Genomic DNA, 26,574 nt, shown 5'->3' with positions numbered 1-26,574 from the left:
AAACAGTAATTCAAGAAGATTTAAATGCATATTCCCATGAAATTGATTGAGATCGAACGATTGGCATGCAGAAACAGCTTGGTCCTTTCACTGGTAAAACGCGAAGAATTATAATTCAATATTGACAGTGATGATGTCATGGCCTATTTTGAAATGAGGTATGCCTAACTTGGTGATTGAGGGTATTAAACATTTTCAACGTTCTTGAGACAATGTGTGGGCAAAGGCAGGCATTACAAGTTTTAAAATGTTTTGCTTCGCTGTGAAGTCTTGAGTTGTTCAGGGATGTGTGATGTCAGAATTACAGAATTCAACCTAGCAATAGACTGGTCATAACTTATGGAGGTCTAATTTACGAAGATAACTTATAGAGAAAACCTGCTCTTACCATGACTAACAGTTGTCCTAATCTTCTCCTCTTCTTCTTCATCTTTAATGTTGACATTCAGCTCCAGTGTTTGACTGCAGTCCTCCAGCTTCACTGATGCCATCTCTGGATCCTGCAGTGCAAACTGGGCTCCACTGTCACAATCAGGACCCAGTGACTGTAGGTTTGGACTCAGTGTGGAAGGAGAGAGGCAGGCTGGGTTTGTCCTCACTGTTGATGTTACTGGCCTCACTGTCACAATCAGGACCCAGTGACTGTAGGTTTGGACTCAGTGTGGAAGGAGAGAGGCAGGCTGGGTTTGTCCTCACTGTTGATGTTACTGGCCTCAGACTTAATCTGAGTCGGCCTGTAGTAATAAAGACAAACGGACACAAAAGTTATTTTCTTGACAGTTCTGGCACTTTATTCTGTAAACATATTTTCTCTTTTTCTTGTTCAATTATCTCATTTCAGTAGATCAGGTAGCTAAACATTGACAAAACATTCATTCACATTAGACAAAGTACACATTTTAAATTGCACAACATAAATGCACTTAATCTATAGTCGATTTCCTAAATTGACATAAATGACTCAAAAACCATTTAGTACATGGTTGCAGAATGTTGTAGGCAGTACTATGTAAACATTTTATGAATAACCTTGTCTTCACTGTATTATTTCACTCACAAAAACCAATTTTATTTCCCGTTCACACCATAGTAAGAATTATCAGGGATCGTACAGTGGCAAGTCAAATTCAAGGACTTTCAAGTACTTTTTCAAGCGCTAATATTTATTTACTTTAAGCCCCTTGTGCAAACCCTGAATTATAGATAAATATAGAAACAACTGAATGTGTCTGAATATTAGTACACATGTAAAAAACTGATTATCATTACATTCAGCTTCAAAACTGTAGAGCAACTGAAATGTTCTCTCTCTGATGAGGCACTACCTGCACTGAAGTCCGTTGATGCAGACCTCCTATGGTATCATGGTGGTCCGCAAACAAACGTTTAAGGTCCATGTCTGTCTAATTCTGTACTAAGAAAATAAACCAAGAAGTCCCTCTTAACTTCTACCACACCCTCCCCTCCCCCAAAAACCCTCCCACACCCCCAATAAACGTTATCAATAGATCCATTTCTGCGTTTGAAAACATTGGGGTTTATATCATGCTGAGACAATCCAGCCCAGGTTATCCAGCTTATCAAAAACCATACGGACAGTAACATCTGTCACCTCCAACAACTCTGCTGCAGTTTACAAGATAACTTTCAACCTGGTATTTCTGCTTTACACAATCCAAGTGTTGATGACCTTACCAATGAAATCTATGAAGTATATTTTATTCAATATTAAAGTATCCTTTGTCACAGCGCATTTATGTGCGCAAGATTTCTGAACAGCCCTTGAAACCATGTCAGGACTAGTAGAAAGACCAGTTCTGACAGTAGGTCCTCTTTCTACGGGACCAACCATGGAAGCTCCATCAGTCTGACAGTAGGTCCTCTTACTACGGGACCAACCATGGAAGCTCCATCAGTCTGACAGTAGGTCCTCTTACTATGGGACCAGCCATGGAAGCTCCATCAGTCTGACAGTAGGTCCTCTTACTACGGGACCAGCCATGGAAGCTCCATCAGTCTGACAGTAGGTCCTCTTACTACTGGACCAGCCATGGAAGCTCCATCAGTCTGACAGTAGGTCCTCTTACTACGGGACCAGCCATGGAAGCTCCATCAGTCTGACAGTAGGTCCTCTTACTACAGGACCAGGCACTTGGCACATCTTTTCACATGTCCCATTCTTTGGCATTTAAAAACACTGTGATGATCCTCCGTTGCTGCTCCAGTTTCAACTGTTCTGCCTGCGGCTATGGAAGCCTGACCTGTTCACCAGACGTGCTGTTTTCAACCTCAGATTACTCCCTTCAATTTAGCATAAACTCCAGGATCATGGCTTCTGAGCTTCGTCCCATTATGATTTTCCAATTGAATAATCTTCCCTTGCTGAACCTGACTAGCACAAGATATTAACAATCTACCATTTAAAATGTTTTATTTCACCTTTATTTAACCAGGTAGGCTAGTTGAGAACAAGTTCTCATTTACACTGATGAGGCCCAGTTTAACTTCACCTCTCTTTTTATGGCCTTGGTTAATCAGATAGGGTGTAAATGAGGCCCTGTGGTCTCCTCAAACACCATCCCAACTTTCCACTGTGACACATTATTACTCTAGCTCCCTAACTTGGGCCTCTTTAGAGTTTCTATACTACATGCGCCACTGCTTCCAGTATCATTATCTCTGTTCTTCCACTACAGACCATTCACATACTAGGCCCTCATCCTCCCGCTCCATATCATCAGAAATGTCCCCCACATTGATCGCATTCCAGCACAGCTGTTGCTTCTCAAACTCTCTCCATTTCCATTGTTTCAGGGGTGCCAAACTCACTCCATTGAGGACCGAGTCTCCGCGGGTTTTATTTGTTTCCTTTCAATTAAAACCTAGACAATCAGATGGGAGTTCCTTACTAATTAGTGACATTAATTCATTAATCAAGTACAAGGGAGAAACCAAAACCCGCAGACACTTGGTCCTCCATGGAATGAGTTTGATATGTGCTCCGATTCATCCGCATTAATCGACGCCATTCCATGCAGTTGGCCTCTCTCTCCCAATGGTGAAGGATAACTTCAGTTCGCTTCCCTCTATTTTAACACTCCATCACACAGCCTCGTGTCGCCATTTCACCACGAGCAAACACCTAGAGAGACGACCGAAACCGTTGACGCCACCATTTGACTAGCCTCGTCCGAACTATCCTGATCTCGCGAGCTTACAAAACAGTGTATGTAAACTCGCGAGATCAGGATGGTTCGGACGAGGCTATTTACCAGCTCATAAACAACATTTTACACAAAACCAAGAACATGTAAAAACTAACTCAAATAAGTGGAATCTTTATGAAATGACTTTGACGAAATTATGTACATACACTCAGATAAACCCAAAGTCTAGCTATGTGACTTGTAAAATCGTTTTAAATCACGTTCTTCACTCAATCGGTTTGACCCCAAAATAACACATACAATTAAAACCTTTACCAAACGTGATAATACCTTGACGGATTTGTTACCTAGCATGTTATATATTATGTCGACATTAGACATTTTAAACGTGCTATTACATACCTACAATGATAAATTTGAAACGGACACAACCATTATCGACATAACAGCACAGTTCTGTCGTTTCTACCCGGAACTTCCTGTTCCCCACAACAACAGTACAACAGCGTCATCTTCTTCTCTGGTATACTGACATTTACACAAATATAACGTGTCTACCGCCACCTGCTGTACCGTTGGTAAACTGTAGAAATAAATACATGCGGAAACAACGACATCAAAATAAAAACATCCCACTCCTTCAGTCACAGTCCTATTCAAATCACATCCCTACACAGTCTCATGGGCCTCGTAGGGAGGAACATCTTAAATCAGTATTCCCTGCAATCAGTGGTGCAAACTACTTATGTAGTACTTAAAATATTTGTACATAAGTAGTTTTTGGGGGTATATGTACTTTACTTTTGATATTTTTGACAACTTCTACTTTTACTCCACTACATTCCTGAAGAAAATAAGGTACTTTCTACTCCATACATTTCCCTGACACCCAAAAGTACTCGTTACATTTTGAATGATTAGCAGGTCAGGAAAAAAATTTCAATTCACGCATCCCTACCGCATCTGATCTGGCGGTCTCACTAAACATAAATACCTTGTTTGTAAATGATGGGTGTGATCTTAAATGTAATCTGGAGTGCCAGAGTGCGCTTGGGCGTTCGTAAATTAAGAGCGTTGTCGGATTGTCAGTTCGTATCGCTCTCGGGGCGTTCAGAGCCACACTGGACGCTCTGGCGGAGGAGTAGGGTTGATTCAAGCGTTCTGACCTTACAACTATGGAACGCCGTTTGGGACTTTGCGTGTCAAAAAGATACACGTTAAATAACACTATTTGACGTGTCAAATAACACTAGTTGACGTGTCAAATAACAGTATTTGACGCGTCAAATAACAATATGTAAACTATTTGCAAATGTTGGCCAATCACTATATGAAAAACTTCTCATTCATCATCACCAACAAACGTCTAAGTCATGTCGAACCTTGAAAACATGAGAGACCGCTTTTTAAGTTTTGCCAAGTGTAACCAGCCAAGTGTAGCCACCTTTACAACCACCCCAGGACGATCGGGTAGGATTAATTCTGGTAGGTTAGGTAATACCTGTCAAAAGTCAACATTAACCGGCACAACTACCTAGTAACGTTAGCTTGCTAATGATTGCAACAGCTACCGTGGGGTGCGCGAGTATGGGCGGTGTCGATTATGGTGAGTGTCATTAGTGTAACTTTTATAACGTTTGCGCATGTCAGATTTCAATCGTTCAGGAGACGGAATAATGCTGGAGTCCAAAGGCGGCAAACCGGGAAAAGCATGTGGATAACTATGAGGGTTTGTCTGATCGCTGAGCCTAACATGCAGCAGCTGAACAGGATAGGTATATTTTCCCTATATCCATGCAGTACATGAGGACACAGTGCGTTTTATTAGATTGAAATAATGTTTCCACATCTCAGTATCTTTAGAGTATCCTATGAGGCAGATCAAAGTACCCTATGGTCAGGAGGAGAGCAGTTTCTTGAAGGTTTTGGGGGAAACATTCCCCCAGATTAATCCAAATGTAGAGGCCTTTAAGACAGATAGGAAGAGGCTCGTTCCCCTACAAAAAAAGGATTGTTGTCAAGACAATGGAGGACAGAGATGGTCTGGTTGAATTGGTGGCTCAACAATTTGTCCAAGGGAGCATGCAGGTGGCCTTGGAGTAGTAAGTCAACTCTGTCATAAATCTGTGAAGTACTTGTCAATACCTCCTCTAACATAAGTATTTTTAATCAGTCCACCCCCCTAAATCAATACACATCACTATATTGTCCTTAACACTTATTTTAAATATACATACTGTCTCTAAACAAAACAGGTTCAAATATCGTCTCAACGCTCTTGGGCTGCTCGAAGCATTGGGGAACCACCCGGACAGCTTCCGAGCACTTTTTGTGGACTCCATAAAACCTCCCACTGCCAGGGACCTGTTTAAAGTAACCTATTCCATACCTGGCGGCAACCGGTGGTGTTTGGAGAACAACACCATCTGCCACTGGTTCAACTGGCTGGCTGAGGTGCAAGGTAAAATAGTAAATTGTTCAAGTTTATTGGTAACTGCTGTCACGACTTCCGCCGAAGTCGGGACCTCTCCTTGTTCGGGCTGCGTTCGGCGGTCGATGTCACCGGCTTTCTAGCCATCACCGCTCCATTTTTCATTTATCCATTTGTTTTGTCTTGTTCCCTGCACACCTGGTTTTCATTCCCCAATCACACTACATGTATTTATTCCTTTGTTCCCCCTCATGTCTTTGTGTGAGATTGTTTTGTGTTACGTGTCTATGTTGACGCGCTTTACTGGTATGTGTTTATTCTGTGTTTTATTTCACGAGGTATGTTTTTTGTGTTTATACAATATTATTGTGATGTTTGCTCGTTTGCACTTTTGCATTGGCTGGAGGTTTCGACGCAGTGGCGTCCGTCTGTTGGTTTCTCCTGCCTAAATAAAGTGTGTGCCTGTTCACAACTCTCTGCTCTCCTGCACCTGACTCCGCTCCCAGTATGCACGCCATTGACAACTGCATATTATTCCATTTTGTGATTTTAAATATGTATTTTAAATGTTTTACTGTGTACTCCTCAGATGGAGAATGTCCTCCTCTAACAGTGGCGATGGTGTTGGAGTTTGCTACTGGGGCAACGGTGGTGCCACCCCTTGGGTTTGAGGACACCTCGACCATCGAAATCCTCCACACAGCGCGAGGGCCTCTCGCTGGGCAGCAGAATAAAAAGTACCCAGAGGCAAACGCGTGTGCTGTGACACTAAGGCTCCCTCTTCATAGCACCTACAATGCCTTTAGGGAATTCATGACCTCCGGTATTGTGAATTCCCCACATTTCAGTGTTGCATAAAAACATTTTTACGATACATAATTGTATCTAGTAGCACTAAATTACAGTAGCAATTGAGTGTTTGAGAATGTAACTGCCCATCAACATTTAAGCATTTATCTACTTACATCTGTATTGTTTGTACAGTGCATTCGGAACGTATTCAGACCCCTTGACTTTTTCCACATTTTATTACGTTACAGCCTTCTTCAAAAAATTGATACAATAATTCTTTCCCCTCATCAATCTACACACAATACCCCATAATGTCAAAGAAAAAACAGGTTGACATTTTTGCAAATGTATAAAAAAAAAAGTAAATATTACATTTATGACCCTTTACTCAGTCCTTTGCTGAAGCATCTTTGGCAGCGATTACACCATAGAGTTCTTGGGTATGACGCTACATTTTTATTTATTTAATACATTTTAGAATAAGGCTCTAATGTAACAAAATGTGGTGAAAGTCAAGCGGTCTGAATACTTTCCAAATGCACTGTATTTCCATATTGGCTGTTATTGTTCACATAATGATCATTACAATGTAATTATACAGTCCATATTGCTTGTCTTGGTGTTAAGGTTGAGTTTTTTTTAGAAACACTTTACTGACACTTCACTAATAACCAATATCCGTTGCTGATATTGACTGAAGTACTGCTGCCATATTGCAGCCAACTCATCCAAATCTGATAATTTGATGTCCTACATTAAGAACAAATTAAGTTCAGCCATTATCATTTAATTAGAACTATATGAAATAAGGCTTCCCATCCACTGCATTAGGTGACAGCTCCACTTCTGGGAACTGCACCTTCGTAGTGACTTATCGGATTTCAAATGCATTGATCTAAGAACTACATCCATTAGTCCTAGGCTCTCCAACCCTGTTCCTGGAGAGCTACCCTCCTGTAGATGTTCAATCCAACCTCAGTTTTAACTAACCTCATTAACTTATTAAGCAGGTAATTATTAAAATCAGGTGCACTAGATTAGGGTCGGAGTGAACCTACAAGACAGTAGCTCTCCAGGAACAAGGTTAGGAGAACTGCACTAGTCCATCTTCAACCACATCATCTGAGCTGCCACAATGTTATGTTACTAACTGTAATAGGTTGCTGTTAATCACAAGTATATAAAATGTAACGGGGGTGAACCACTATCTTCATAGATCATTTTTTAACTATAGGGCATTCTCCACACAATTATTTATTTTAACAATTTATAAAAGTCCCGATTGGGCATTATAAAAATGTAAGTTCTGTTTTAATAATGTCCATTCAGAATGTTCTGTTGTCCTCCCACAGCAGGCACGCTCTGAAGGCTCCAATCCAGTGCTTGCAGTAGGCCTCTCCTGGGTGGTGTTGTACTGAGTGGAAGACAAATATTGTGTCAGCTGATGGAATTCTGTACTAAAGCGCCATAGAGCAAAATGCAATAACCATAGGCTGTATATCTTAACAGTACCTGACTCTCTCCAAATATGACCAAACAGAATCGTACTGGAATGGGGAAGTACTTAACTTTTGTTAAGGCCACCTGTGTCTAAACTCTGGTCCCCATCCGTTTAGAGTTGAAGATGTCTATCGTACCTTTCTAGAGACCAAATCATACAGTGTGTGAAAGAGGGGGAATGTTACTATTATACATTTATTACTACTATTATAAAAATGAACTGATTCAAAGGAACGAGTGGCGCTGAAGATATAGCGTCCAATCCCTCATCCCAGTAGGGGAGTATCAGGGGTGTATGTAGTAAGTCAGGTTGGAGTAGGAACGAGTGGCGCTGAAGATATAACTGCCATAACCCTCTGTAGATTGTCAACTCCCAGGCTACCTCTGGGGCTTTCCAATGGAATTATTGTCTGCAACAGTTCCATCTGTGTGTTGCTGATGGTGAACTGGATTTGTGGCACAATCACCCATTCCGACCAATAAAGAGCTGCGGCGCCAGTGGTTGGGGGAGCTGAGGTGGTGGCTTGAGAGCTGATGGTGGTTGAATTTGGGGCGAACAAATCCCTTACTGCTTTCAGATTGGCCCTCTGCATTGCCAGGGAACCCGAGATGAACAACTGCAGAGGTGACTGCCGTTGTTCAGTCCTCAGCCCATGGTGGTTCCACTGACTGGCAAACACAGCAAGATCTCTGTTCACCCATTGCAGGAACACAAAGTGCAGTGCCCACAGGTGCACCTCATTGTTGATGTCGATGATCTGCTCCGTCTCCAAGAAGGTGAACAGGTCATGGTAAACGTTGGAGACTCCATGCCAGACCTCCCCCCACTGCCGCTCTATCCTCTGGTTGTGAGTGCTCCTTCCTCTGAGGGCACTTCCCCTCTCACCACCCCTGAACTGCTCCATGAAGGCACAGATACGGTTGTTTTCACCACCCGGTCACATCTCACCCGGGATGGTACTCCGTAGCTGGTGATGGCTGCTTTGAATGACTCCATGACTGTGGCACTCCTGTTGTTGTCAGAGGTCTTCAGAAACACAAGTCTGCTGTAACCATCCACAGCACCATGGATAACAATCCTCCACCTAAAAAACATGACACGTTTGTTTAACAAAACCATATTTTTCTCTTATAGTGACACCATTCTGTTTTTATTGATATCAGCTCTTTGATCCTCTCATCCAGCTGAGCGTCTGACAACAGAGAGTAGGATCTGAAAAGCTGAAAATTACTAAATACAAAAATAACACAAAAAGATACATCAATCAGGAATGTGATCAAATCTAAAGAGGATGTAGAGATCTCCCTCTTGTGTTACAATTCTTTATTAAATTACGATAACTTACCTCGTGCGCCGCTTGACCACAGAGTGCGACACATTGAGAACATCTGCCATTTGTCTGATGGTCATATGACAATCTATGAGGAACTCAAGCTGCTCCTTGGTGATGTGGTACCGCCTTCTCTCCAAAGGGCTTGATAGGATACTGAAATAAAAAATACAATAGATAATTACAAAATACACTCCTAAAAACTTTAGGTTAAAAGACTATAAGATCACCATATAGAATTTAGAAACAACATTATCGGCCAACCAACTGTTTTTTTCATTGATTGACTTGACACAGGAGACTTAACACAGGACAAGTAAAATGATACAATCTCAGCCTTTGCCACACATGCCGTACAAAAAAAATTATACAAATGTAACAACTTGCCAGTTGTGCCCCAGACTATCCGTAAATTTAAAATACAAGGAAATCGTGCTGTCTGGTTTGCTTAATATAATTTATTTGAAATTATTTATACTTTTACTTTTGATACTTAAGTATATTTTAGAAATTACATTTACTTTTGATACTTATGTATATGTCAAACCAAATACTTTTAGACTTTTACTCAAGTAGTATTTTACTGGGTGGCTTTCACTTTTACCTTGATAGGAAAGGACTCAAGTATCTTTACTTTTACTCAAGTATGACAATTGGGTACTTTTTCCACCACTGCCTGCAATGCTTCCAATGTTAATTCCTGAACTCCCAAAAACCTTTCAGCCGCACATACAATTCATCTTTACAATCGGTATCCTTCAACTGGTAAATGACATTATGAATCTCAACAGGTTGCGGGTCATCCACTGCCATAGCTTCCTCAGCACCAATCACTCTTTCAACTATTTCCCGCGCCTCCCAGTAGAACTACTGAACAGTTTCTTGATGTGGATGTTCCCTGATACAAGAAAAATGTATACATGCCATTGGTCAGTTAAGGTGTTATGAAACTGATGGATACTATTTGTTAAAAAATATATATATATATTTAACTAGGCACAAAGCATACATAACAGGTTAGGATAATTAAAGTGGCAGGTTAGGATAATTAACGTGGCGGTTAGGAGACTGAGGTTAAGGTTAGGAAAAAGGTGAGGGTTAGGGATTTGTTTACCATGCAGGTTTGGAAAACTAACATGGCAGGTTAGGATAATTAACGTGGCGGTTAGGAGACTGAGGTTAAGGTTAGGAAAAAGGTGAGGGTTAGGGATTTGTTTACCATGCAGGTTTGGAAAACTAACATGGCAGGTTAGGATAATTAACGTGGCGGTTAGGAGACTGAGGTTAAGGTTAGGAAAAAGGTGAGGGTTAGGGATTTGTTTACCATGCAGGTTTGGAAAACTAACGTGGCAGGTTATGATAATTAACGACGGTTAGGAGACTGAGATTAAGGTTAGGAAAAGGGTTAAGGTTAGGCTTAGCTACAATGCTACAGTTGTCAACAACTGTTGTCCCCAACGCAAAAGAAACGGCCACGGACCAATGGGGAGCATCAATTGGTGTAAACTTGATATCATGAAACACCCGATATCAGAGAACGCCCCTAATTGCGGTCTGCAATTACACCCTTCTCGGATCAAGGGGGCAGGCTTCTAGTCTATAAGCATGCTTTCCACTGTGCTCAGAGGGCATTTTCGGTACTGCAGTTCAGCTGAAGCACGACCCAATTCCCATTGAAGGCCCCATAGCGAAGTCACATAAAAAATTCAAAAATGATCATAAAGTTTATAAACAAAACATCCATTGAATTATTCAAGTAATTGCCTTAGAGTCTGATTTTCTCCCATCACTCACAGCCAAAGTTAACTATTTTAGATTCATGCTGTGAGGTGGGTGAGCTTATGCCACATGCAGATGCTGAAGGGAAAACACACCTCTTGATCTGCGTGTTTATAATGTAGGTCAAGGTGCAGCCTCATAGACTAGACATAACATAGTAAATATAAATCCGGGACTCTCAAAATATTATGGTATGTTACGTTTTCATGGTTACATAAGACAGATGGTTACTTAATAAATGGAATTTGGTGGTGCTGTACTGTAACAGCGAGCCGAGCCATTTGAAAGTATTGACGCCAGGGATATATTGTTGGTGACTGTGTGTTCCTTCATTAGTTTTGTGTTTTTTATTAATTTATTTCTGGTACTCTCCTACCTGAGCGGCATGAGGCCTGTGTGGCGTTGCACTGTTAAAATCATCCCAGTGTGGAGATGAAACACCTGTGTGTTACAAAGCCACATGCTCTGTCCTCTCTGCTCTACCTAGGTGTTATAATGTGGGTAATACAGAGACAATACTAATACAGAGAGAACCACTGCTCTACCTAGGTGTTTTAATGTGGGTAATACAGAGATAATACTAATACAGAGAGAACCACTGCTCTACCTAGGTGTTTTAATGTGACTAATACAGAGATAATACTAACACAGAGATAACCACTGCTCTACCTAGGTGTTTTAATGTGGGTAATACAAAGATAATACTAATACCGTATTATTAGTAGTAATAATACTAATAATAATAATACTAATAATAATAATACTAATAATAATAATACTAAACTGCCTGCTACTCAGGCCCAGAAGCTAGGATTTACATATAATTCGTAGATTTGGATAGACAACACTCTAAAGTTTCCAAAACTGTTAAAAATAATGTCTGTGAGTATAACAGAACTGATTTGGCAGGTGAAAACCTGAGAAAAATCCATCCAGGAAGTGGGATTTTTTTATGTTTGTAGTTTTCTATTGAATGCCATTACAGTATCCATTGATTTAGAACTCAAATTCCACTTCCTATGGCTTCCACTAGACGTCAACAGTCTTTAGAAATTGTTTCAGGCTTGTATTCTGAAAAATGAGAGACTAAGATCACTCTGAATGAGTGGACCCTACAGTGTCCCAGAAATTTTTTCATGCGCACGAAAGAGAGTGCACCTTTCTTGTTTACCTTTTATATTGACGACGTTATTGTCCAGTTTAAATATTATCGATTTCAACCGGTTTCAATTATCGATTGTTTGATTGTTTAAAAAAAAATTATATTAAGCAAACCAGACTGCACAATTGTCTTGTTTTTTAAATATTTTTTAAATATTATTTTATATTTTATATTACTAAACAACTTTTGTTTAATGATAAACAGGCTATGAATTGACTACTTGTGTTTATTAAATTGTATTTTAATATTAGTTTTATTATTTTAGTCATTGATGATGAATGTATTTGAATAACTGTATTGAAGTTAATTGATCTGGTGGCAGGTAGCCTAGCAATTAAGAGTGTTGGGCCAGTAATTGAAAGGTTGTGGTCCCGTGTGGCTCAGTTGGTAGAGCATGGCGCTTGCAACGCCAGGGTTGTGGGTTCATTCCCCACGGGGGACCAGGATGAATATGTATGAACTTTCCAATTTGTAAGTCGCTCTGGATAAGAGCGTCTGCTAAATGACTTAAATGTAAATGTTTGAATCCCGTGCCAACTAGGTGAAAAATCACTCATTGTGCCCTTGAGCAAGGCAATTAACCCTTATTTGTCCTGTAAGTTGCTCTGAATAAGAGCATCTGCTAAATGACAAGATTGTAATGAAAAATAATGTTTGTATATGAATTCGTGCTGGTCAACCACTTTTTTCTCATATGTATAATTCAATTAAATAAACAGTTTTGAGTGAAATACTGTATATACGATACACAACATTACCGCTTTGTTTACCCTGGCCAGAGGGACAGGGACATAGTAGGCTAGAACAACTAAGTTAGTGTTAATGTAACGTTAGCTAGCATGCAAGTATCCAGGAATAGTTGCTAATGTTAGCCTAGAGAAAATAATACTATGCGACATTAACAGAAACTAATAATTAATATAACAACCTTATCAAATTGCAAACGTTTTCAAAAATGTTGACGCTTACAATTATCTTCGTGTCGTTGTGTTACCGTCTTGAGGAACAAATGGCGGCTGAATGACTTGCTCGTTCTGCTTTATCCAGTTTTGAGGCATGACCGTTATAAATTGTAATAAATACCATTGTGAAATTGTAAACTAATGATTTGAAATTACAGGTAATTTTTAGTCATTATGTCTATATCAGAACATCTAACAAGCTAGTCGATTTATTTTTTTATTTCAAATCAATATATTTGATTATATTATGTATATTATATTGTGTATATCATTTCGGAGCAGGGCACCGATTAAAGGTGTTATATCTGGAGTTTCGTTGGATATTGAGGTTCATCGTCTTAAACGGAAGATTCCAGGAGTGGTTGGAGCACTAAACCGTGTAGTAGATGGAAAGAAGGAAGAAAGTCAATCAGTTGTACCGTTGTTTGAAGAAGATAATCTGCCTACTACCGAGGTAAAGTTGCTTTTATATTCACACATTCTGACATTCAACAGACATTCATCAGAAATTCGCCAAAAGCCATTTTAAATTGTAAAAATCAATAACTAATTAATTGATTGTCACAGAGATATAAAAATAGATATGGGTTATTCCATAAATGTCTAGCATACTTTTACAACCTTTGTTTTGAATAGAAAATCCAGTTTTGATTTGATGGAAATATATAAAATCTTAAATGTATTTTTAAAGCTGTATAAATCAATAACTAATTCACCCTTTGTCACAGAATCATCAAACTATATATGATTTATTCCATAAATGTCTAGCATATTTGTACAACCTTTGTTTTGAATACAAATTCCAGTTTTGATTTGATAGAAATATATCAAATCTATAAGACGCCATTCTAGTAATGTTTGATATTACAACATACGTTTTTTGCAAATGTATGTCTTTATTACTATACGATTTATATTGCCTGAATACTCAACGATGATTAACAACTCAGTTATGTGTGCTTCTGACAGGGTTGTGGTCAAATGCATGTCCTTTAAAGTCAATTTAGCAATTGAACAAAAATCCAATTCAATTTGAAAATGTTCCTATTTGCAAAAGCATGTAACAGAATTTGGGTATTCCAGAACTGTTATTTACATGTAAATCAACATAACCCTGTTTTATGTTTTTAATACTGCAGATAGAATGCTCTGTGTGCCAGAGATGGTTCCATTTAGCTTGTCTGGGGATGACAATGAAGGACTTCAACAAAGCCAAAACAGAAAATGATTGGAAGGGGCCTTTTTGCTGTTAAATTAGAGACGTATAAATAAATGACTGTTGTTCCTTGTAACTACTTTAACATGTGGAACTGTTGCACTAAAAATGCAAACATTGATTTGACATACAATTCAAGATGGTAAACATTGATTTGTCATGCTGTTTAAGATTGCAAACATTGTACAACTTGATGTAAACATTGTCTAACTTCATATAGAACAAATTGCACTTGAAATTAACATTTTAAGGTATTTTAAATAAATGCATATTCTCACTTTTTTCTGAGACAATCACTGAATGAGTTATTGATTTCTTTATCTTTAAATGCAATACTTGATATTTTATTTATTTCTATCAAATCAAAAACCAACTTTACCTCGGTCTGCCTACTCATGTAATTAAAAAAAAAACTTTATTTAACAAGGCAAGTCAGTTAAAAAAATATCTTATTTACAATGACTAAGGAACAGTGGATTAACTGCCTTGTTCAGGAGCAGAACGACAGATTTTTACCCTGTCAGCTCGGGGATTCGATCCAGCAACCGTTCAGCTACTGGCCCAACGCTATGACATGATGCTAGGATATTTCATACGCAGTGAGAGCTATTGTGACTAAGCCACTGCAGTTATGAAATTGATAAAAGAATGGCCATGTTTCAAGTGTGTGCCGACGGAATATTTTTGGTATTTATTAAGATCCCCATTAGCTGCTGAAAAAGTGTCAGAATTGTTCACTTATCTCATTGACTTCTCAAATCCCGGCTTTGTTTGCTTCGCAAGCGTTCTCTGAAGTCTCGCGTTTCTCTGGGTGTCTCTGGGTTTAGAAACTGGTAGTGGGGGAACAGGAAGTTCCGCGCAGGCGCGCATCATTCTTCAGGATAAAGGATACGTCAGAATTGTGCAGTCGAGACAACAACCTCTGCGTCCGTTTCAAATGTATTAATACTGGTATGTAATAGCACGTTATAATATCGAAAGAACATGTCATAACATGCTAGGTAACAAATACGTCAAGTTATTATTACGTTTGATAAAGGTTTTATGTGCTATTTTTGTGTCAAACCTCGTGAGTGAACGTGATCACGTTTTTACAAGTCACATAGTTAGAGACTGTGGGTTAGTCTGAGTGGATGTATATCATTTCGTCAAGGTAATTTCATTAAGGATCCATTTCTTTTAGCTCTCTGTGTTCGTTTTACATGTCGTTTTTGGTTTTGTATCAAATTCACGAGCTGGTAAAATGGCGGTTCCCACTCGGTCTGCATCAACGGACTTCAGTGCAGGCAGTGAGGGTGCAGCAGAGAGAGAGAGAATTTTACGGTTGCACTAAGTTACTGTTTTGGAGCTTAATGTAATCAGTTTTCTACATGTGTACTTGTATTCAGAGACATTCAGTTGTTTCTGTCTATCCATACATGTTACTATGGTGTGAACGTAAATGCTATTGGTTTTTGAGTGAAATAATACAGTAAAGACAAGGTTATTCAGGAAAATAGTACATAGTGCTGTCTTAAACATACTACAATCTTGTACTAAATGTTTTTTGAGTAATTTATGCGTTTATGTGAATTCAGGAAATCTACTATAGATTAAGTGCATTTAGAGTTGTGTAGCCTAATTTAAAGTGTATACTTTGTCTAATATGAATTAATTCATGTTTTGTTATCAATGCTTAGCTACCAGATATATTGAAATGAGATCAGTGCTAGACTTGGACAGGAGCTCACCGGAGCTGAGTACCAGCACCTCAAATTTCTACTGTTTGAGCTCATGTTCCTCTTATAGAATATTAGCTCAACAGTATTGTGGAGCTCCTGCACCTAAATATAAACCATATTTTTAGAGAATTAAGAAAGTGCCAGAACTGTCAAGAATAACTTAAGTGTCCGTTTCTCTTTATTACTACTGGCCGACTCAGATTAAGTCTGAGGCCGGTAACATCAACAGTGAGGACAAACCCAGCCTGCCTCTCTCCTTCCACACTGAGTCCAAACCTACAGTCACTGGGTCCTGATTGTGACAGTGGAGCCCAGTTTGCACTGCAGGATCCAGAGATGGCATCAGTGAAGCTGGAAGACTGCAGTCAAACACTGGTGCTGAATGTCAACATTAAAGATGAAGAAGAGGAGGAGAAGATTGGGGAATCTGCTAGTCATGGTAAGATCAGGTTCTGTCTATCCAAGTTTGTGCACTGGCATAGAGCAGTGGTGTGGAGACACTTGCAGAAGTTGGCCTTTTATAAACAGATTTCATGCAATTATACATAATTTTAGATGACTGGAGACATTCGCACAATGTTTTTTAATACCTCACAAACGACAGGCTACTTTGACACTGACAAACTGAGAATCTGAGATCAATAAAAGCGACCGTGTCTCTAATCCATCAATAGCCTAGGTCAGGTGTGAGGAGAAACACATTGTACAATATGAGGAGGAAGTTATAGTCCTAAACAAGCTTTCCAGTTTCACTGACTCACCCAATGATGTGCAGCTCACTCACCGGACAAAAGCTCATCTCTCTTGCTTTACTTTGTAAAACAATGCTGTTCGCTCAATAGGTCTATTTGGAAGTTGATAACACAGACAGATTAGTATTTTCTTTTCAGCAGGATTTGCTTTACAACCTGTTTTCCAGCAATTTGTATAAAAAATATTGTGAAAGGCCTGTTAGGAGAGATGAGAGTTGCAGGCTCATGTCTATAACAGCACAGAGAGATCATAGAAAGTGAATCTCATTTTAGTTCTGTGAGAGATACAGGCGTACTTCTCTCTCACCACAGCAATGGCCACGCCTTGGTCTAAATAGGCTACAATGTTGCACAAACAATGAACCTGGAACGGCCCAACATTAATACATTCTTAGAATATCAGGCACATTTTCACATTACGTCTTTTATGGGATATGCCAAATACAGAGGAATCCAAATGTGATTACTCGGATTGCTTTTATGAGGATTTTTTCATTGCAAACAGTGGATTTTTCCCCCCGCGCCACAAGGTAGGCTTACCTGATCTTTGCGAATGGGTTCCGGAACGGAAGACTACAAAACTGAGAGGTGCCGGAGGATCTGGCTCAAATTAAGAACCGCCCTTCTCATATAATGGGCTAGGTCTATCCCAAGGATCCCTGAATGCACAGACGATTGCACATTTTATAACTAAACCAAGATAGACAACAGCTGGTCGTTTCCAATGGGAACAGATTAGTCATAGTGGGCAGAGCCAAGCACAAGTCAGCGAGAACCTGTGTTCTATAACACATCTGGTGCGTTCTACAACACATCTGCATATTTCTGTTCGGGAACTCCTCTGTGAAGCGCTCGTGTGCAATAACTCAATTCATCTTTACGTTCCTTATAAATAATGTGATTATATATTTTTTTTGCAAAGGGTAAAGTCTACAAAACTTAGTCCACTCTGTTCATAACAGATTTTAGTTCTGGGAACAGAAAACTGTATTAAGATCAGATGTTTCATAGATTAGAACATTTGCAGAATGTCGGGCAAAATCCATCTCGTTCCATCTTCTCCCACTGCCGGCCAGTGGGCTTCCTCTCACTACCATAATCAAATCAAATTTTATTGGTCACATACACATAGTTAGCAAATGTTAATGCGAGTGTAGCAAAATGCTTGTGCTTCTAGTTGCAGTAATATCTAACAAGTAATCTTAACAAATTCACAACTACCTTATACACACACACATGTAAAGGCATGAATAGAATATGTACATATAAATATATGGATGAGCGATGGCGTGCGGCATTGGCAAGATTATTTTATTTTTTTAACCTTTGTTTAACCAGGTAGGCAAGTTGAGAACAAGTTCACATTTACAACTGCGACCTGGCCAAGATAAAGCAAAGCAGTTCGACACATACAACAACACAGAGTTACACGTGGAGTAAAACAAACATACAGTACAAAAACAAGTCTACATACAATGTGAGCAAATGAGGTGAGATAAGGGAGGTAAAGGCAATAAAAAGGCCACGGTGGTGAAGTAAATACAATATAGCAATTAAAAACACTGGAATTGTAGATTTGCAGTAGGTGAATGTGCAGAGTAGAAATACTGGGGTGCAAGGGAGCAAAATAAATACAGTAGGGGATGAGGTAATTGTTTGGGCTATTTATAGATGGGCTATGTACAGGTGCAGTGATCTGTGAGCTGCTCTGACAGCTGGTGCTTAAAGCTGGTGAGGGAGATAAGTGTTTCCAGTTTCAGAGATTTTTGTAGTTCGTTCCAGTCATTGGCAGCAGAGAACTGGAAGGAGAGGCGGCCAAAGAAGGAATTGGCATTGGGGGTGACCAGAGAGATATACCTGCTTGAGCGCGTGCTACAGGTGGGTGCTGCTATGGTGACCAGCGAGCTGAGATAAGGGGGGACTTTACCTAGCAGGGTCTTGTAGATGACCTACTTGAACCAGTGGGTTTGGCGACGAGTATGAAGCGAGGGCCAGCCAACGAGAGCGTACAGGTCGCAGTGGTGGGTAGTATATGTAGTTTTGGTGACAAAACGGATGGCACTGTGATAGACTGCATCCAATTTATTGAGTAGGGTGTTGGAGGCTATTTTGTAAATGACATCACCGAAGTCGGGGATCGGTAGGATGGTCAGTTTTACGAGGGTATGTTTGGCAGCATGAGTGAAGGATGCTTTGTTGAAAAATAGGAAGCCAATTCTAGATTTAACTTTGGATTGGAGATGTTTGATGTGAGTCTGGAAGGAGAGTTTACAGTCTAACCAGACACCTAGGTATTTGTAGTTGTCCACATATTCTAAGTCAGAACCGTCCAGAGTAGTGATGCTGGGCGGGTGGGCGTGTGTAGGCAGCAATCGGTTGAAGAGCATGCATTTAGTTTTACTTGTATTTAAGAGCAGTTGGAGGCTACGGAAGGAGAGTTGTATAGCATTGAAGCTCGTCTGGAGGGTAGTTAAGTGTCCAAAGAAGGGCCAGATGTATACAGAATGGTGTTGTCTGCGTAGAGGTGGATCAGAGACTCACCAGCAGCAAGAGCGACATCATTGATGTATACAGAGAAAAGAGTTGGCCCAAGAATTGAACCCTGTGGCACTCCCATAGAGACTGCCAGAGGCCCAGCAACAGGCCCTCCGATTTGACACACTGAACTCTATCGGAAAAGTAGGCAATCATTTGAGAAACCGAGGCTGTTGAGTCTGCTGAGGAGGATGTGGTGATTGACAGAGTCGAAAGCCTTGGCCAGGTCAATGAATACGGCTGCACAGTATTGTTTCTTATCGATGGCGGTTAAGATATCGTTTAGGACCTTGAGCGTGGCTGAGGTGCACCCATGACCAGCTCTGAAACTAGATTGCATAGTGGAGAAAGTACGTGGGATTCGAAATGGTCGGTAATCTGTTTGTTAACTTGGCTTTCGAAGACCTTAGAAAGGCAGGGTAGGATAGATATAGGTCTGTAGCAGTTTGGGTCAAGAGTGTTTCCCCCCTTTTGAAGAGGGGGATGACCGCAGCTGCTTTCCAATCTTTGGGAATCTCAGACGATACGAAAGAGAGGTTGAACAGGCTAGTAATAGGGGTTGCAACAATTTCGGCAGATCATTTTAGAAAGAGAGGGTCCAGATTGTCTAGCCCGGCTGACTTGTAGGGGTCCAGATTTTGCAGCTCTTTCAGAACATCAGCTGACTGGATCTGGGACAATGAGAAATGGGGAAGGCTTGGGCGAGTTGCTGTGGGGGGTGCAGTGCTGTTGACCGGGGTATGGGTAGCCAGGTGGAAAGCATGGCCAGCCGTAGAAAAATGCTTATTGAAATTCTCAATTATTGTGGATTTATCAGTGGTGACAGTGTTTCCTATCCTCAGTGCAGTGGGTAGCTGGGAGGAGGTGCTCTTATTCTCCATGGACTTTACAGTGTCCCAGAACTTTTTTGAGTTTGTGTTGCAGGAAGCAAATTTCTGCTTGAAATGCTAGCCTTGGCTTTTCTAACTACCTGTGTATATTGGTTTCTAACTTCCCTGAAAAGTTGCATATCACGGGGGCTGTTCGATGCTAATGCAGAACGCCACAGGATGTTTTTGTGCTGGTTAAGGGCAGTCAGGTCTGGAGAGAACCAAGAGCTATATCTGTTCCTGATTCAAAATGTCTTGAATGGGGCATTCTTATTTAAGATGGTGAGGAAGGCATTTTTAAAGAATGACCAGGCATGCTCTACTGACGGGATGAGGTCAATATCCTTCCAGGATACCTGGGCCAGGTCGATTAGAAAGGCCTGCTCGCTGAAGTGTTTCAGGGAGCGTTTGACAGTGATGAGTGGAGGTTGTTTGACCGCTGACCCATTACGGATACAGGCAATGAGGCAGTTATCGCTGAGACCTTGTTTGAAAACAGCAGAGGTGTATTTAGAGGGCAAGTTGGTTAGGAGGATATCTATGAGGGTGCCCGTGTTTACGGCTTTGGGGTTGTACCTGGTAGGTTCATTGATAATTTGTGTGAGATTGAGGGCATCAAGCTTAGATTGTAGGATGGCCGTGGTGTTAAGCATGTCCCAGTTTAGGTCACCTAGCAGCACAATCTCTGAAGATAGATGGGGGGCAATCAGTTCACTTATGGTGTCCAGAGCACAGCTGGGGGCAGAGGGTGGTCTATTGCAAGCGGCAACGGTGAGAGACTTGTTTTTAGAGAGGTGGATTTTTAAAAGTAGAAGTTCAAATTGTTTGGGTTCAGACCTGGATAGTAGGACAGAACTCTGCAGGTTATCTCTGCAGTAGATTGCAACACTGCCCCCTTTGGCTGTTCTATCTTGTCTGAAAATGTTGTAGTTAGGGATGGAGATTTCAGAGTTTTTGGTGGTCTTTCTAAGCCATGATTCAGACACGGCTAGGACATCCGGGTTGGCAGAGTGTGCTAAAGCAGTGAATAAAACAAACTTAGGGAGGAGGCTTCTAATGTTAACATGCATGAAACCAAGGCTTTTACGGTTACAGAAGTCAACAAAAGAGAGCGCCTGGGGAATAGGAGTGGAGCTAGGCACTGCAAGGCCTGGATTAACCTCTACATCGCCAGAGGAACAGAGGAGGAGTAGGATAAGGGTACGGCTAAAAGCTATGAGAATTGGTCGTCTAGGACGTCCGGAACAGAGAGTAAAAGGAGCAGGTTTCTGGGGGCGATAAAATAGATTCAAGGTATAATGTACAGACAGAGGTATGGTAGGATGTGAATACAGTGGAGGTAAACCTAGGCATTGAGTGATGAGAGAGATATTGTCTCTAGAAACATCATTGAAACCAGGTGATGGTATGTGGGTGGTGGAGCTGAAGGGTTGGATAAGGTATATTGAGCAGGACTAGAGGCTCTACAGTGAAATAAGCCAATAAACACAAACCAGAACAGCAATGGACAAGGCATATTGACATTAAGGAGAGGCATGCTTAGCCGAGTGATCATAAGGATCCAGTGAGTAGTGAGGTTGATTGGGGTCACGGCGATTCAGACAGCTAGCCGGGCCATGGGTAGCATGCTAGCAGAAGACGGAGGTCTGTTTTTAGCCACCTCGTGCGTTTCCGTCGGTAGATTAGTGGGGTTCCGTGTGGTAGAGGGGACCAATCCAATTGGCAAAATAATTATAGTTATAGTGGCCCAGGAAAATAGTCCGATAGACCTATTCAGCTACCAGCCGATATGCTCAAGACAGCTAACAAATAATGGGCCGCAGTTAGCAGATGGGCGTTCAGGTTACGTCGCGACGGAGGGGCCAGTTGAAGCAGGCGTTCGTAGTTCGTAGTCCAGTCGTGAAGGCCCGGTGGGGCTCCGCATCAGCAGTAAAACGGGTCCGGCTACGTGATTGTAGCCCAGGAGTGGCTGTTGGAACTCTTCAGCTGGCTAGCTCCAGGATAATTGGTGTTTGCTCCGGGACCGACGTTAGCCAATAGTCACTCGGATAGCAGCTAGCTAGCTGCAAGATACAGGTGAAAATGTCCGGAGCTTGCGGTAAGAATCAGGGGATATGGAGAGAAAATAGGTCCGGTATGCTCTGGTCTGAGTCGCGTTGTACAAAACTGCCGATAGCTTTCCGAGCTAAAGGATAGCTGATGACCGCTAGCCGTGGTTAGCTGAATACTAACTTTAGCTAGTGAACTGGCTAACTTCTGGCTAGCTTCTGTTGTGGATTTCAGATTTGAGCTGAATAATACTTTTAAAAGAAACAAACAGATTCACACCATATTTGGTGAGGTGGGTTGCAGGAGAGTGTTTTGAAGTTGAGTTTTTAGAAGAAAAAAATAATATATATATATATATATCTATATATATATCTATATAAAAAGATATGCAAAGAAAAATATATATATACACACGACAAGGACAAAGGACGCCTGACTGCTTCGCCATCTTGGGATGTGTGATGCAGTAGATGGTATAGAATACAGTATATACATATGAAATGAGTAATGTAGGATATGTAAATATTATTAAAGTGGTGTTATTTAAAGTGACTAGTGATACCTTTTATTAAGTGATACCTTTTATTAAGTCCATTTATTGAAGTGTCCATAGATTTGAGTCTGTATGTTGGCAGCTGCCTCTCTATGTTAGTGATCGCTGTTTAACAGTCTGATGGCCTTGAGATAGAAGCTGTTTCTCAGTCTCTCGGTCACAGCTTTGATGCACCTGTACTGACCTCGCCTTCTGGATGATAGCGAGGTGAACAGGCAGTGGCTCGGGTGGTTGTTGTCCTTGATGATCTTTTTGACCTTCCTGTGACATCGAGTGCTGTAGGTGTCCTGGGGAGCAGGTAGTTTTCCCCCGGTGATGCGTTGTGCAGAACGCACTACCCTCTAGAGAGCCTTGCGGTCGAGGGCAGTGCAATTGCAGTACCAGGCGGTGATACAGCCTGACAGGATGCTCCTGGTTGTGCATCTGTAAAAGTTTGAGTGTTTTTAGATGACAAGCCAAATTTCTTCAGCCTCCTGAGGTTGAAGGGGTGCTTTTGCGCCTTCACCATGCTGTGTGGGTGGACCATTTCAGGTTGTCCGTGATGTGTACGCCAAGGAACTTAAAATGTTCCACCTTCTCCACTACTGTTCCGTTGATGTGGATGGGGGGGTGCTCCCTCTGCTGTTTCCTGTAGTCCATGATCATCTCCTTTGTTTTGTTGATTTTGAGTGAGAGGTTGTTTTCTTGACACCACACTCCAAGGGCCCTCACCTCCTCCCTGTAGGCCGTCTCATCATTATTGATAATCAGGCCTACTACTGTAGTGTCGTCTGCAAACTTGATGATTGAGTTGGAAGCGTGCATGGCCACACAGTCATGGGTGAACAGGGAGTACAGGAGAGGGCTGAGAACGCACCCTTGTGGGGCCCCAGTGTTGAGGACCAGCGGGGTGGAGATATTGTTTCCTACCTTCACCACCTGGAGGCGGCCCGTCAGAAAGTCTAGGACCCAGTTGCACAGGGCGGGGTTGAGCCCCAGGGTCTCAAGCTTAATAATGAGTTTGGAGGGTACTATGGTGTTAAATGCTGAGCTGTAGTCAATGAACAGCATTCTTACATAGGTATTCCTCTTGTCCAGATGGGATAGGCAGTCTGTGGACCTATTGGGGCGGTAAGCAATTTGGAGTGGGTCTAGGGTATCAGGTAGGGTGGAGGTGATATGATCCTTGACTAGTCTCTCAAAGCACTTCATGATGACAGAAGTGAGTCCAATGGGGCGATAGTCATTTAGTTCAGTTACCTTAGCTTTCTTGGGAACAGGAACAATGGTGGCCGTCTTGAAGCATGTGAGGACAACAGACTGGGATAGGGATTGGTTTAATATGTCCATAAACACACCAGCCAGCTGGTCTGCGCATGCTCTGAGGGATGCCGTCTGGACTGGCAGCCTTGCGAGGGTTAACACGTTTAAATGTTTTACTCACGTTGGCCACGGGGAAGGAGAGCCAACAGGCTTTGGTAGTGGGCCGTGTCAGTGGCACTGTATTGTCCTCAAAACGAGCAAAGAAGTTGTTTAATTTGTCTGGGAGCAAGACGTTGATGTCCGCGACGGGGCTGGTTTTCTTTTTGTAATCCGTGATTGACTGTAGACCCTGCCACATACGTCTCGTGTTTGAATTGTGACTCGACTTTCTCTATACTGACACTTTTGTTGTTTGATTGCCTTGTGGAAGGAATAGCTGCACTGTTTGTATACAGTCATGTTTCCGGTCGCCTTGCCATGATTAAAAGCGGTGGTTCGCGCTTTCACATTTGCGCCAATGCTGCCATTAATCCACGGTTTCTGGTTTGGGAAGGTTTTAATCGTCACAGCGGGTACGACATCTCCGATGCACTTGCTAATAAACTCGCTCACCGAGTCAGTGTATACATCAATGTTGTCTGAGGCTATCCGGAACATAACCCAGTCCACATGATCGAAGCAATCCGATTGGTCAGACCAGCGTTGTATTGACCTGAGCATGGGCGTTTCCTGTTTTAGTTTCTGTCTATAGGCTGGGAACAACAAATGGATTCATGGTCAGATTTGCCGAAGGCAGGGCGCGGGAGGGCTTTGTATGCATCGCGGAAGTTCGAGTAGCAGTGATCCTGAATATTCAGAATAAAGAAAGCGCCAGAATTGTGATGTTAAAAAGATAACCTTATGTCCGTTTCTATTTATTACTACAGGTATATAATAGCACATTTAAACTATCTAATATCAAAAGAACATGTCATACCATGTTAGGTAACAAATCCGTTCAAGTATTTTCACTTTTGGTAAAGGTTTATTATTTTTTGTGTCAAACCAAGTGAACGTGATGAACTATTTAAAAAGTCACACAGATAGAAACTTTGGGGTTGTCTGAATGGATGTACATAATTTCTTCAAGGTAATTTTTTTATAAAAAAATCTATTTATTTGAGATTTCTGAGTTGTTTTTTTTTGGCATGTTATTGGTTTTGTGTGAAATTCACGAGCTGGTAACATGGCTGGGCCCACTCTGTCAGCGTCAACAGACTTATCTGTAAATGTGTGTGAACGGGAATTACAATTGGTTTTTGATGTGAAATACAGTGAAGACGAGGTTAAAACAAACTGTAACCTTGTACTAAATGTTTTTGTCATTCATGCAATTGTGAATTTGGGACATCTACTTTTGATTAAGTTCACTTACGTTGTGTAGCATAGCTAATTTTAAAAAGTGTACTTTGTCTAATTTGAATGAATTCATGTTTTGTTGTCAATGCTTACCTACCTCATCTATTGAAATGAGATGGACAGGAGCTGATTACCGGCACCTCAAATTTCTACTGCTTGAGCTCATGTTCCTCTTATAGAATATTAGCTCAACCGTATTGTGGAGCTCCTGCACCTAAATATAAACAGTACCAGCACCTATTTCAGTCCAAGTCAAGCACTGAATTAGATAATTGAACAAGAAGAAATAATAATATAGACAAACTTTTTTTGTCTGTTCATTGTTACTACAGGACGACTAGAATTAAGTCTGAAGCCGGTAACATCAACAGTGACGACGAACCCAGCCTGCCTCTCTCCTTCCACACTGAGTCCAAACCTACAGTCACTGGGTCCTGATTGTGACAGTGGAGCCCAGTTTGCACTGCAGGATCCAGAGATGGCATCAGTGAAGCTGGAAGACTGCAGTCAAACACTGGAGCTGAATGTCAACATTAAAGATGAAGAAGAGGAGGAGAAGATTGGGAAATCTGTTTCTCATGGTAAGAGCAGGTTGTATCTAACTAAGTTTGTGTTATTCATTCCAACTTCCCACTGTGTATGAGAAGTTGCAGTAGAACCGTTTCATGATGAACTGTTTCCATGAGAAGGTAGATATTATTTAATTCTACTGACACTTGCATGGTTTGACACCAGTATTGCCAGCATTTGTTTTATTCACTGAGCTATCTGGAGTGATCAGAGAGTAGACCAAAGAAGTGAAGTAGACAAACTGCTAGTGTTATAAAGTTATATGAAATTAGTCTGTGTAGTTACTAACCCTTGTGATAGTGAGTGGAGGATGATATGAAGTGAGTCTGTGTAGTTACTAACCCTTGTGATAGTGAGTGGAGGATGACACGCCCCTTTTTAGCTTTCATCTCTTACCCACTTTTAGAATAGTTTTATTCCCCTGTATTGTCCAGCCTACTGATATGAATACATATGTCACCCGGTACAGACAGAAGAGGACTGGTCACACCTTTGGGCCTGGTTCCTCTCTGCGTTTCTTCCAAGGTTCCTGCTTTCTAGGGAGT

General features: G+C 41.2%; 3 protein-coding genes across 7 annotated transcripts in view; 1 reads left to right on the top strand and 2 right to left on the bottom strand.

Moving 5' to 3' along the window:
• Positions 1–3,563, bottom strand: part of LOC139533036 (zinc finger protein 268-like) — a 47,547-nt gene extending 43,984 nt beyond the window's left edge. Inside the window, exon 1 of one of the 4 annotated variants that reach the window (XR_011666679.1) lies at positions 389–3,563. Coding sequence is in view for 2 of the 4 variants with exons in the window: in XM_071331220.1 (XP_071187321.1) it covers positions 389–491 (103 nt within the window). In the remaining 2 variants the exon portion in view is untranslated. The remainder of the gene's footprint in view (positions 1–388) is intronic. The other 3 variants (XR_011666680.1, XM_071331220.1, XM_071331219.1) reach the window with 3 other exon arrangements.
• LOC139533076 (zinc finger protein 135-like) overlaps positions 1–26,574 on the bottom strand; it is a 302,249-nt gene that overhangs the window by 230,801 nt on the left and 44,874 nt on the right. The window lies entirely within an intron of this gene.
• The window catches only part of LOC139533043 (zinc finger protein 658B-like), a 147,595-nt gene continuing 136,224 nt past the window's right edge, over positions 15,204–26,574 (top strand). Inside the window, exons 1-3 of one of the 2 annotated variants that reach the window (XM_071331238.1) lie at positions 15,204–15,291; positions 16,262–16,500; positions 25,792–26,040. In XM_071331238.1, coding sequence (XP_071187339.1) covers positions 16,398–16,500; positions 25,792–26,040 — 352 coding nt within the window. In that variant the 5' untranslated portion in view covers positions 15,204–15,291; positions 16,262–16,397. Of the gene's footprint in view, positions 16,501–25,791; positions 26,041–26,574 lie in introns of both variants that reach the window. The other variant, XM_071331239.1, reaches the window with a different exon arrangement.

This window comes from Salvelinus alpinus, chromosome 10 (assembly GCF_045679555.1).
Source record: "Salvelinus alpinus chromosome 10, SLU_Salpinus.1, whole genome shotgun sequence".
In the NCBI taxonomy this organism is placed as follows: domain Eukaryota; kingdom Metazoa; phylum Chordata; class Actinopteri; order Salmoniformes; family Salmonidae; genus Salvelinus; species Salvelinus alpinus.
This window is presented reverse-complemented; position numbering and strand designations above follow the sequence as displayed.